Source organism: Thermomyces lanuginosus (assembly GCF_041956635.1).
Source record: "Thermomyces lanuginosus strain ATCC 200065 unplaced genomic scaffold VTN49scaffold_42, whole genome shotgun sequence".
In the NCBI taxonomy this organism is placed as follows: Eukaryota; Fungi; Ascomycota; class Eurotiomycetes; order Eurotiales; family Trichocomaceae; genus Thermomyces; species Thermomyces lanuginosus.
In genome coordinates this window covers 432,541-444,731 of record NW_027192376.1, presented here as the reverse complement: position 1 = coordinate 444,731, position 12,191 = coordinate 432,541, and the positions used below count along the sequence as shown (strand labels likewise).

The 12,191-nt window shown below is 52.6% G+C and overlaps 4 protein-coding genes across 4 annotated transcripts; 3 read left to right on the top strand and 1 right to left on the bottom strand.

Annotated features, from left to right (window-relative positions):
• Positions 1-301: 301 nt before the first annotated feature.
• On the bottom strand, positions 302-2,087 carry VTN49DRAFT_6878 (uncharacterized protein; the record flags this gene model as incomplete). Its single annotated transcript, XM_069415084.1, has 2 exons — positions 302-1,963; positions 2,016-2,087. 2 exons carry the CDS (start codon positions 2,085-2,087, stop codon positions 302-304), a joined length of 1,734 nt encoding a protein of 577 aa, XP_069264918.1.
• A 3,327-nt stretch (positions 2,088-5,414) lies between these two features.
• Positions 5,415-7,675, top strand: VTN49DRAFT_6877 (uncharacterized protein; the record flags this gene model as incomplete). Its single annotated transcript, XM_069415083.1, has 2 exons — positions 5,415-5,620; positions 5,674-7,675. The coding sequence occupies 2 exons, from the start codon at positions 5,415-5,417 to the stop codon at positions 7,673-7,675; spliced, it is 2,208 nt and encodes a 735-aa protein (XP_069264917.1).
• A 453-nt stretch (positions 7,676-8,128) lies between these two features.
• Positions 8,129-9,405, top strand: VTN49DRAFT_6876 (uncharacterized protein; the record flags this gene model as incomplete). Its single annotated transcript, XM_069415082.1, has 2 exons — positions 8,129-8,230; positions 8,293-9,405. The coding sequence occupies 2 exons, from the start codon at positions 8,129-8,131 to the stop codon at positions 9,403-9,405; spliced, it is 1,215 nt and encodes a 404-aa protein (XP_069264916.1).
• Positions 9,406-10,364: 959 nt separating this feature from the next.
• On the top strand, positions 10,365-12,101 carry VTN49DRAFT_6875 (uncharacterized protein; the record flags this gene model as incomplete). Its single annotated transcript, XM_069415081.1, has 2 exons — positions 10,365-11,174; positions 11,226-12,101. The coding sequence occupies 2 exons, from the start codon at positions 10,365-10,367 to the stop codon at positions 12,099-12,101; spliced, it is 1,686 nt and encodes a 561-aa protein (XP_069264915.1).
• Between the last annotated feature and the right edge of the window lie 90 nt (positions 12,102-12,191).

Sequence of the window (12,191 nt, the reverse complement as noted above, 5' to 3'; positions counted from 1 at the left end):
GAAACCCGCCATTTTGACGGCCTGAGGCATTCAAGTCCCAATTTGATTCCAGCCTGAAGCCTTGATTTCAGCCTCGCTAACATAGTCACGTGATATACTCACTGAGACCAGGACATTGCCCAATCGGGCAATATTCAAATCAATGGTGACAGTCGCCGTCAGATCCGATCAGATATTGGCTGTTTCGCTACATAAATTCAAAGAATGAATCAGAATTAATATTTTAAAAGTTGAGATTCATTTTTCAGCTGCATGTTTCCGAGTTTCGTCTATCTGTGCGACGATATAACTACAAATCAGATCAAAAATCTACAGAACGCCCCTCCGGCCCTCCAGCCCCTGCAACGCTGCCATGCGCGGGAACATGCGCTCCATGGAAACCAAAGCCAACGGGGCCAGCTACATCCGCACGGCCAAGCTCGATCATCGTTTTCGGATCGAGGACCAGGAGATATGATTTGCCAGCGGGGCCGTCGAGAACGACGCTCAACAGGACACCGTCGTCCTCATCCGGTTCTGGCTCGGAGTCGCTGTTTCGGGGCCGAGGAACAAAAATTGCCTCGCCGGGCGTTTGGCCGTGCTTGCTCCAGGTGATCATCTTGCCAGTCTGGGTGTCGCACTTGACAAGTCCGTCAAAGAACGAGGACTTCCCCATGGTGGTGATTCCGTAGATAAATCGGTGGCGACGCAGCACATACTGCGGATTGATCGTTGGGAGTTCAAGGTAAGTTTCAGAAAATGGGTCTTCCACTGTTGCCTGGAGCACGTTCTTGGTCGGAGTTTTCGGGACGGAGTCGAGGTGAAATCTCTGCAACACGGGTTTGATCTTGATTGAGTGTCCTTCCTTCGCATCCGGCGATGTCGAAACCAGGTTACGTATGTACATCTTCTTCAAGACGTCAAGATTATCGTAGGAAACTAGATCCGCGATGATGTTGACTGACTTGCCATCCTCAGACAGCTCCTCGAACGCATTGACAGTGTGGAAGCAGAAAAAGGCAGGACACTCATAGGTTGCAATCAATCCCTGCCCACCCTCATCCGGCGGGCGTCGGTCAACCACATACCACCGCGCCGGCTTGGACGGGTTATAATCACCAATCGCGTCGATGAAGTTTCGATTCCACAGGATGGACAGCCCATTGTGAGCGTAAAACGAGTTCCACACACACAATATGACGTAGTTCTCTGTCAGGCAAAGGGAATGGATATAGGCACTGTCCGCCTCAAAGGAAGCGAGGATCGACGTCTGTCCCGTACTTGCCGCGACGCGGAAAATGCGATAGGTTGGCCGGCGGCCCAGCTCCAGATTGTAGTTGAAGATGTCACCAGTCTTGGGATCGGATCTGGCGTGCGCTGCCGACAAGGGTCCCTTAAGGTCTGGATGGAGCTTGGTCTGGCTGGCAACGCCGACGGGCTCGAGTGTCTTGGGATCGAGAAACTGGAGAATGGTGCTGTCGGTCTTGTTGCATAGTGTTTGGACTCCTGAGGCGTGACCGTGGTGCTGCGGCTCACCCTTTCTCGACAGGCCCGGATAGTTGACCGTCATCGTGATTGAGGCGTTGACTTCATCCGGTCGGCTGTAGGCCCTGGGCGGCCCTCTGGGCTGGAAGGTCGACATCACTTTCTTAAAGAAGGACCTGCATGGATCGTATTTCCGGCCAAACGTAATGTTCTCCAACCGGCCGGTGCGGCGAATGGTCTCGATCATCCCGTCACAGGTGCTGCGGGAATTGTACAACACGCGCACCGAGTCGTGCTCGTCATCGGGAGGTAGGATCTCGAACCGATGCACCACAGCGAAGCCGTCGAACCAATGGCTGACCTTCCACTTGGTTCCCCCGTTAGTGTCTACTTCATTTGCGCCCGTGCCCGTTCGGTAGAGAACTCCGGCAGCGTACGATGGGATAGTCCCAGTAACCTTGAGCTCGACGGGCGTTGGCTGCGTGTAAGTGGAATGGAACTGTCTACTGTCAGCAACGTCGTAATGTCAGAGCAAGGATACATATACGAACCCCGGCATCATTCGGCCAGTCCTGGAAGTGTTCCTGGTTCACAGGTGACTTTGCCGCAGTCGAGCCGTTCATTGTGGATGGTACTATTTTGTACTCAAGCTCCTGAATAGTAATTCACAAAAGCATCAATTTTTGCAATCGATATGTGAAGTTGAAGAGTGTTATATATCCTTGCAACATCATAGCCGCCACGACGCCAGCCTGGGTCTCTCGGCTCTCACGACGTCCATGACTACGCCTTGTCTCTATCCTGTATCAGTACTGTAGATACAAGCCATTCTATGTTCTGTTACCTGTTATATCACATCATTTTCTCCGGACCAGCCGGTGACAATGGCCTATGTTCAACCCGGAACGACCACAGCCTGATGAACTTCGTACGAAGAACGGACGGATTTTTCACCGACCATGAATTTCTTCCAACCAGACGATTCTGAACCCCATGACATAGGCGTTGAGCCAACAGCATTTCGCCTTAAGCGAGGGGAACAGAGCCATCCCAGGCGCAGTCCCTGGGCCTCGGCAAGGGGACTTTCGACTCCATTTAGGCTGTCAGCACTTCCAGGGCGTCTGAGCACTCTCTCGGTTGGGATTGGCCGAGAGAAAACCACAAATAATTTTAGGGCTAGGGTTTTTTTTCCCTTTTGCTCCGTTATCCGTAAGGCGGAGATGTGCTAGGGCCAAACACAATGCCATGTCGGTGGAATTTCTTCGGTGACTATGGAGCATGCCGAAAACACCGGCCGTTGATTCGGCCGTAAGCGATGGTCGGTTCGGTGAGATCCAAGGCTTTCGTCTAGCTGCGCCACCGGATCAACTGCTTTAGCCGACTCGAATCATCGCATGCATCGCAGCTATCGCTTTAGTTAATGCGCGTCATCGATCATTCCAGATTCAGAGCCGTTTGCAATTGTTTTAGTTATCGTGACCAGGGAAAATGAAGCTTGGAAGTAGTATCAAGAGCCATATTCCAATGATGGACTTCAATACGATTGGCCAGGGTGCGCAGAATCCTACGTGTAGGATGATTAGAATTGCATTAGGTAGGCAACAAGTGGAGCCGGGGGTTTCACTAAACGATTCCCTTATGCCAGTTGTCACTACAAAGTACGGAGCTCGTACGGAGCACGGAGGATTATTGTAGGAACGTAAACAAGAACCAGTTCATATCCCATATCTTAATAGCACTTTGCTACGATTGCGGCTGCCGACAGACTAATTCATCCTCTGCAAGTTCCCTCGCAGCGTTACGCTTTCTGACTCCCACTCCAACATCCTGCGCACTGACGCAGAAAATCCTCATCCTCGCCAGCCAGGCGTTGTTTCTCTCCGAGTGACTTCATACCTTGCGACGGGATGCCAGCGCTAACGTGTAATTCACTCGGTCGTCCAATTTCTTCCTCGGACATGATCGTGCAAGCTCATTTTCCTCAAAATCGACGAGAACCGAGTTATCCAAATTTCGGACATGATATCGTCAGCTCTAATATCTGATATGGAATCTTTCGATTATTACAAAACTGGTCAAATTCAAGAATTCACACATAACCGTACAAAAAACCTTACACTCCGTTTGAAAATGATCCAACACAGGAAACACGCGCTGGAGCACAAGCGCCAAAACGGGCTTTAGCAGCCGCCGGATCGGATTACAATGGGCAATCGTCTACAGACGCTCCCAGAGTGGAGTGTGCACGAGGCATCGATGCACCGATATTTATCCTCCGCCCCATCGACACTAAACGAGTCAAGAAGCGAACGGATAGCGTCGCGACCTGGATGATCGCTCGGGCCCCTCTTGGTGAGTCGATACATTCTCGACTCTGTGTCCAATGGCCATCCCGTCGACGAAGTTTTGACGAGGATCTTGAGAGTGACATGGCAACGGTTACTGTACATCGGAGTCATAGAACACCGAAAGTACGAAGTAGATTTTAGGAGATTTTGGTGACCTACTTTATGTCCCTCGTAAGCCAAACTGTAGACGTGGCTCCAAATCCCAGGTTGCCGACGGTTTGGTAGCGGCCCTTGAAGACCTTTCTAATTTGGACGGGATAGTACTGGGAGGCAACATTACCTGGAAGTCTCCTCTTCAATCTTCTGATCTGCGGGTATGCGAAATGAAGCTCGAATACGTGAATCCGACTGCTCTCCAAGTTCGTCCAGAGAGAAATCGTAGTAGCGACAATCACATTGTTTTGTATGAGGGATCTTCTATTCTCCTTCCACGAGTCCTCCGTCCGCTGAGAATACGTCGGCTACGGGGCTGCATGTAAGAATCTCATGGGCATAGGCTCAGACTTTCTTCCCTTTTCATCACAGCATCTATCCTAGTGGACCCCATGGCAATGGAATCTCGTAGAGCGCGTTACGTGAGCAATCCAACTCCATTACGATATAAAGAAATTATTGAGCCTCCATTGACGACATAGTCGGAGTCGCAATCCTGTTGAAGCGTACGGAGTACTCCGTACACCTCGCAAAGCTCGGAAACGAGTCCGCCAGTCCTTACCGCAAGTTTCCAAACTGGCATCTCCCCCGATTTGGCTGATGATTCAAGCGATTTATATCAGTTTCTGGCGTTAGAGAGTCCAGGAAAGACGGGGAAAACACGCAGTTTCTTGCTGGGCCATGATCTGTGCAAACAGATTCGCCATAGCAAACTTGATAAAGGCAAAAGTTGCGGAATTAAACTAGCTTCTGCTCTGACTGTTGTATCCGAAGCAACGAATAACTTCCGATGTTTCCTCACCAACCGAAGGGAGCCCATTGAGTGCCGCCGTCCTTTCTGCACGAGCCATATTAGCGACAGTGTCGTCCGGTCGTCATAGACAAGGTGTAAGGCATTCTTGAATTTGGCAGATGCACCATTGAAGTTGGGAGCTGGGTAGAGGTATCATCGACGGTACCGCTCGGCCCAAGTATGGCCTGCAACTATGGCTGATCGTCCTTTGGAGGGTCGTTATACCTCTGAGAAATGAAGCCATCCTCAAGGTCATCAGTAAGCACGTCGAGAATTGCATCACGATTCGTGCAGCGAAGAACCTCTGCAATTCAATAACTCTGTCCCTGGGTAATCTAGGCAGCACCTACTGTGAGCGGTCCAAAGGTGTTTCCCTACAAGCCATCTACCAGACAATGTATAAGCGTTTCAATTCATTGTCATAACCAAATTCGTTTGAATGTAAAGGATAGGACGTGGATAAGGCTCGGCGACAACTTCCATCCAAGAAATGACGTCATGGAATAAAATATCACGTGACGCAAATTTGTTTCTGTGGGGTTGCGGACCCACCAAACTATTCGGATTTCGGGTTGAGAGAGAGACCGCAGCGAATCGAGCAAATTTCAATGCACCACAGCAACCCTGCTCCCACTCGCCATTGCTGAAAAGAAAAAATGGATGAAGAGGTGGTCGAATCGCCGCGCAAGCGGCTCAAGACTGATGTCTCTGCCACAATTGACGATGTTGTGTCTATAACTCCCGATACGCTCGTGGCGAATGAAGCGGATGGCCAGTTTCAGCGCCTCAGAGAGGCCCAAGTAGGGATAACGGAGTTTGTTAGCACTGATGTACCCGGCTTCGAGGGCGTACTGAAGAAAAGGTGCGCCAAGTAGGCTTGAGATCTTAATATGCGTCTGCTAATTCGCTTTTCAGATATTCGGATTTTCTGGTTAATGAAATCCTGCCCTCGGGTGAAGTGCTTCATCTGCGTAGTCTCCAAGTCCCAGAGTCGATGGGCCTGACGCGGATTGACACGGAGGCAACTGCTAAGCAGGCCAATGGCCAGCAGCAACAAGCTGCAGGGGACGGACAGCAGCCGGCCGAATCTACCAAGGATTCGAAAGCCGATAACTCCGAGTTCCAGATTTCGGAAGAGGACCGCTCCCTCCTGGATTCGTATCTCACCGCCGACGTCGCGCAGAAGATTATCGATTTCCATTCTCGAGTCCGAGCTTCTCCAAACAAACGGCCGGGCGAGTTTGGTCGCGTCAGCGCGGGTACCATCGACGACCGTGAGTTGCGAACCAAGATCCACCATGCCATCCGGCGCGTTTTCAATTCGCTGCTCGAGTCCAGGACCGAGCAGGATGGGACACTGGTTGTCATGGCTGCTCCAAATCGTCACAAGCGCAAGGCTCAGGGGTTCCGCGGAGTGGATGGAAACGTGCGACATGAGAGGCCTAGTTGGGAAGAGCTGGGCGGACAGTACCTACACTTCACTATGTACAAGGAGAACAAAGACACGATGGAGGTACTCTTTTACCTGGCTCGTCAACTCAAGATGAATGCGAAGAGCTTTCAGTTTGCTGGTACCAAGGACCGCCGGGGAGTGACCGTGCAGCGAGCCTCTGTCTTCAAGGTCTACGCCGATCGGCTGGCAGAACTCAACAAAACGCTTCGCAACGCAGCTTTGGGAGACTTCGAGTACCGGACGCATCAGTTGACCCTGGGAGATCTCAATGGAAATGAGTTTGTGATCACACTGCGCGACTGCAGTTTCCCTGAGCAGAGACCAGAGGGGCTATCTACCTTGGATTGGGCCAAGGAAATCGTTGGAAAAGCGTTGCATAACCTCCGAGAACGTGGATACTTGAACTACTATGGTCTCCAACGGTTTGGGACATTTTCAATGGGGACGCACGCCATTGGCATCAAGATGCTGCAGGGAAATTTCAAGGGCGCCGTTGAGGGAATCCTCCATTTCCTTCCCGAGGTCCTGGCTGCCGCCCAGGACTCTTCCGAATCGGAGGGATCCAAGTCGTTGATCAGTGCCGACGAAAAGGCTCGTGCGGAGGCGATACATATATTCCAAACCACACAGAATGCCAACGCCGCCCTCGCTAAGCTTCCAAAGAAGTTCTCAGCTGAGGCCAGCATAATCCGGTATCTGAACCGCATTCCGACCGATTATCTGGGTGCACTTCAGGCGATCCCCAGGAATCTCCGCCTTATGTATCTCCATGCGTATCAATCATTAGTATGGAACCATGCGGCCAGCGAACGGTGGCGGCGATGGGGGCCCAAAGTGGTTGAGGGTGACCTGGTCATCGTCGAGCAATCCAAAGGCGACACTGAGCAAGTTGATGCCGACGGCGAGATTATCGTTAACCCTCAGGCTGGGGACCGGTCCAGTAGTGCGGACGAGATGTTTGTCCGTGCCCGCCCGCTCTCTGCGGAGGAGGCAGCCAGCGGCAAATACTCTATATTCGACGTCGTTCTTCCTTTGCCTGGGTTCGACGTGGTCTATCCTGCCAATGAAATGACAGATTTTTACAAAGAGTTCATGGGCAGCGAACAGGGTGGTGGCCTAGATCCCTTTGACATGCGGAGGAAATGGAAGGACCTCAGCCTGAGCGGAAGCTACCGTAAACTCCTCAGTCGGCCGGGCGAGGACTACTCGTACGAGGTTCGGACCTACATCGACGAAGATCAAACATTTGTTCAGACCGACCTGGACCGTCTCAATGGCAAGACTATCGAAGAGGTTTCCAAGCCTGACAATGATGGCCGTTCCTCGCCTGATGGAAAGGAAAGAATCGCAGTGATTATGAAGTTTCAGCTAGGGAGCAGCCAATACGCCACCATGGCGCTGAGGGAGCTCATGAAGATGGATGGACTGAAGGAGTACAAGCCTGGCTTCAGTCGGGGACGATAACAGTCTCCATTTCTTCATGTACAGTATATACAGGAACTTTATATAGCCACGAATAGATGACAGTTTACCGATGATGCTCTACCAAGCGTGACGACGAACCTATTAGATCGCTTGATCTAGCGCCCGTCGATGCATTGCATTGGCATCTTCATCCTTGCCCAGATCAAAGAGGGCCACTGCAAGGGCGTTGACGCTGCGGAGAGTCTTTGAATAATACACTGATGCTGTGACCGTGGAAGATCAAGCACATTCAAAACCTACACCTACCATTTTCAGTAGCCAGCCTTATCAGTGATAAGAGAAGTCACGTGATCACCATTATCTCCGGAGATGCGGTCATCTCCAGGGCTGAAACAATGGAGTTCACGAAATGACAGTAGTCTTATGGAGGCATCGGGCTTGACTCCGCACACAGAATCAGTTCTCGGGTTCGCGACGTGAAAGAGAGCAGCCATGAATGGGCTACGCGAAGTAATGAAAGAGGGCTGGCATCCCAAAGGCCGGGATGGGGGCCGAGAGAGCTGGCGAGGTGACTTTAAAGGAATCAATCAAGTGGTTCGTCTAGAATCGGCTCCTATTCTCTAGAAGACGATTGAAACTGACAGGAATTCTGTCAGGCTGGCTGGGTGGGCATGGGCAAGGATTCGACCTCGTCAAATGCCCGAACTGAACGCGTCGCCCGACCCCTCTCGTCATTGAAGGATCCGGCATCATTTGGACCACCACCAAAACGAGTGGATCGCGGTGCCGCTGCGCTCAGCGACAAGAGAGCATCGGCTGGGACCCCAACTTCCGGGTCGTACACGCAACTGGGAAAGACCACGTCGGAAGGCTCTCAGAGTGCGCCAACACCACCGCCGTTACCGTTTCGCCAAAACCGAACTGGGCTCTCTACGGATCATCTTCCACCTCCACCCACTCGTTCGCAGTCTGCAAAACCGAGCGTCCCGCCACGTCTGCCGGCACGAAGCGGAGCAAGCCCGGCTGTTCCTGAGTCCTCGCCTTCTCCGCCGCCGCCGTATACTAAAAGTCAAGAGCCGTCCCAATTGAACCAGGCTGCTATTTCTAGTCTAAGCCAAGCGGGAGTATCCGTCCCCGCACTGGGGATCGGTCGGACAACATCCGATGCAGCTCCTGGAAATCATGTGGCGGCGTCAACGAATCAACTAGCAGCGGCTAATAGCCAGGTAAATCAGCTACAATCGCGCTTCGCAGCCATGTCAACCGGCACCATTCCCGGTACACAATCGCCTTCTAGCGTGGAGAGTAGAGGAGTCAACGGATATGCAACGCATCCCGTACCCGTCCCGACGACTCAAAGTCTACCTCCAACAAGATCTCTATCAGATGCTCACAGCTCGGCTCAACGGTTTCGCGAACGTCACGCGGACCAAATTGAGGCGGGTAAGAAGAAACTCAGCGCGCTCAATCAGAAATATCGAATCACCGAGCGCATCAATGAATTCATCGAAGATCAAACCTCACCGGCCGAACCAGCCCAGGGGCAAGCAGTACCCCCCGGTCCACCACCGCCGCCGCCTCCGCATCCGAATTTTAGCCGCACTGCGTCGAGCAGTTCTAACATCGACATCGAGGCGCTTAACCGCCGGAAACCCCCGCCACCACCTCCGCCAGCCAAGAAAGCTGCATTGAAGGCGGCTCCGGTACAGGCGGCGCCTACGGCGACGCCTACTCCGCCGCCGTTACCGCTGGCAACAAAACCTCGTTGACAAATATGCACCATATGATTCATGTACTCCGTACGAAGTACTGTGCATGAATTTGGGGTTTCAGCAATTGTTAATGTTATGAATTACGGGGCGTTGGATCGAAGTTTTGAGGCAGGGAATGTACGACAATATACGTTATCTAGAACCCGTTGTAAAGCATTCATTGTTTTTCTGATCACATGTTTTCATTCAGAGCAACCCTTGGGAAGGAGCATTTGTTGGGATATGCCAAGTCGGGCGACGTGGAAGGGTCTTGGCCAAGAGATCTGGAAAACATTCCCCAGGTCCGACACCCGAAGGCCGAGCCGTCAATCACACCAGAAAAGGAAAATCCTTCGCGCGACCTTGCCGATTCTCGTTAGTCGGATCGGCCCGAAAAATGATCCACCTTCCCTATTTCGGACTCTCGGCAATTGATAATCACGTGCACGGATCCGTTTCCAATCGATAACGAAACACGTGATCTCAGTATGACAGTTGTCGCGCTTACTGGCAACGGGTCGCATGCAAGTGATGTCAATCCGCGCAAGCATGACCCAATCAATTGCAGGCGGCTTTAGGTCATTGTGAGTTAAGCCAGTGGAAGCCGAGGTTTTTGCTCTGTGGGCGGGATTAAGCAGCAAGGGCAAATCCCAACAAATTTACGAGCCAAGAATGCGCATTTTGAGTTTATCCCTGAAATTTCTCAGTTTCGCGTCTGCATAACTTCAACCGCGATTGTGAATTCTCAATTCACGGAATTGTGAATAAGAATTTGAGAGTTCGATCTGCGCGCCTGCGACTCTGTGCATGGTTTGGCCCTTGCAGATCCATTCCAGAATCAATTGTGTGCGTTGATAAGATTGCCTCGTTGATCCCATTTGATTCATCCCTTTTCTACGCGCCTTGCATTTTTCCCAACGTCATTGAGATCGCTCTCTCCGGCAATTCTGCGTTCAGCGGTTCAATCGAACCCGGCAATGGTGCAATACACCAGCCCGTCGGGGCCGGCGCTGCAAGTGCGCTTCCCCCCGACGCGATACTTTAGCTTCCCGTCGTCGAAACCCGCGAGTTTACCGCCGCCTTCACCGAGCGACGTGTCGCCGACGTTGCCGGCATGGGCGCAACCGTTCCGAATCCCGCAGGAACTGTTCACGCGATTGCTGGACGCGCGTGTGCCGATCACAATTGCTGGTGTGTACGCGGTGACGGTGGTGATAGTGAACCAAATCAACAAACGGCGCGGATACCGGCCATGGGCGATCAGCAAGACGCGTGTCTTCCGGTGGTTGGTGATACTGCACAATGTATTCCTGGCAGTGTACTCGGCGTGGACGTGCAAAGGGATGTTCGAGGCACTGCGAAACTCATTGCCGCCGCTGTGGGGTGTTTCTGAGGACGGCGAAGGAGGGTTGGTTGCCGTTGTGGATGCGTTTTGCAAGATCAATGGCCCGCGCGGGCTCGGCAACGGTGCGCTGTACGACTCGGCAGCTGATCAATGGGTGCTGCCCAACCCGGCGCACCGGTTGGCGAGCAACGGTGAGCCGGACCCCACGGATGTTGGCCGGATGTGGAACCAAGGCCTCGCGTACTACGGATGGTTGTTCTATCTGTCCAAATTTTATGAGGTTGTCGACACGGCCATCATCCTGGCTAAAGGCAAGCGGAGTTCGACGCTACAGACCTACCACCATGCAGGCGCGATGATGTGCATGTGGGCTGGTATCCGGTACATGGGGCAGCCGATCTGGATTTTTGTGCAGTTCAATTCGTTTATCCATGCTTTGATGGTGCGTTCCTCACTTTAAGAAATGCGGTGGGAAAACTAACGCAAGTACTAGTATACCTACTACACAATGACCGCGCTGTCCATCCGAGTCCCGCGCATAATGAAGCGCACCCTCACATCGATGCAAATCACGCAGTTCGTTGTGGGCACATTTGCCGCCAGTATTTACCTATTCATCCGCTACTCGATTCCCGTTCCTGCCTCGTCGGCCAGCAAGCTCCAAAATCTGGTGAGCGGTTTATTCCCGTTCTCAGAGTCCGGTGTTGCAACCGCCAGCGCAGGGTTCCTCCCGTGGCTGAAGAAGCTCGCTTTCCGAGCCGCCGGAGCTGAAGGTCTAGCAGAGAACGTGCGGAATGCCCAGGGGCAGCCATTCGGTGCGGACGCTCTGCAAACAGCCCGGTACCGGTGGCAACAGCAGGCTCATCGGGTCGATTACCACTGGGTCGACTGTGTCGACACACCTGGACAGTCGTTCGCCATCTGGTTGAATGTCATGTACCTCCTGCCCCTGACATACTTGTTCTGCCGGTTTTTCGTGCGGTCTTACTTGCAGCGCAAGGAGCCTGCGGTGCCTGCTGCCACCGTCGCGGGAACCCAGATCCAGCTTGCCGAGCAGGCTGGCCGAGACGCGCTCAAGGGTGTCTCGCGCGAGATCCGCATGGCGACGATGAAGCAAAATGGCGAAGAGGATGTTTCTGGTACAGAGGAGGAGCTGGCCGCTGGAGACGAGCAGTCTCCACAGGAGAAAGACGAAGAGGAAGAAAACGGATCCTTTTCCGCTGTTCCGCGCAAACGCCGCGCGAAACGCAGCAAAGCCGCCTCCACACCAGAAGAGACGGAGTCGGTGTTCCCCTCGCAGACGCAATCGCAGAAGCCGATCGAACAGTCAAATGTGTACGGTGTGTTGAAGGATGACTCGTCGTCATAATGGTGGGTGAACAAATCATAGTTGAAAGGCAGAGGAAAGAAGGACATATAAGGGCCGATTTGGATTTTTGTTGGCAGTGCGGTGGACGAT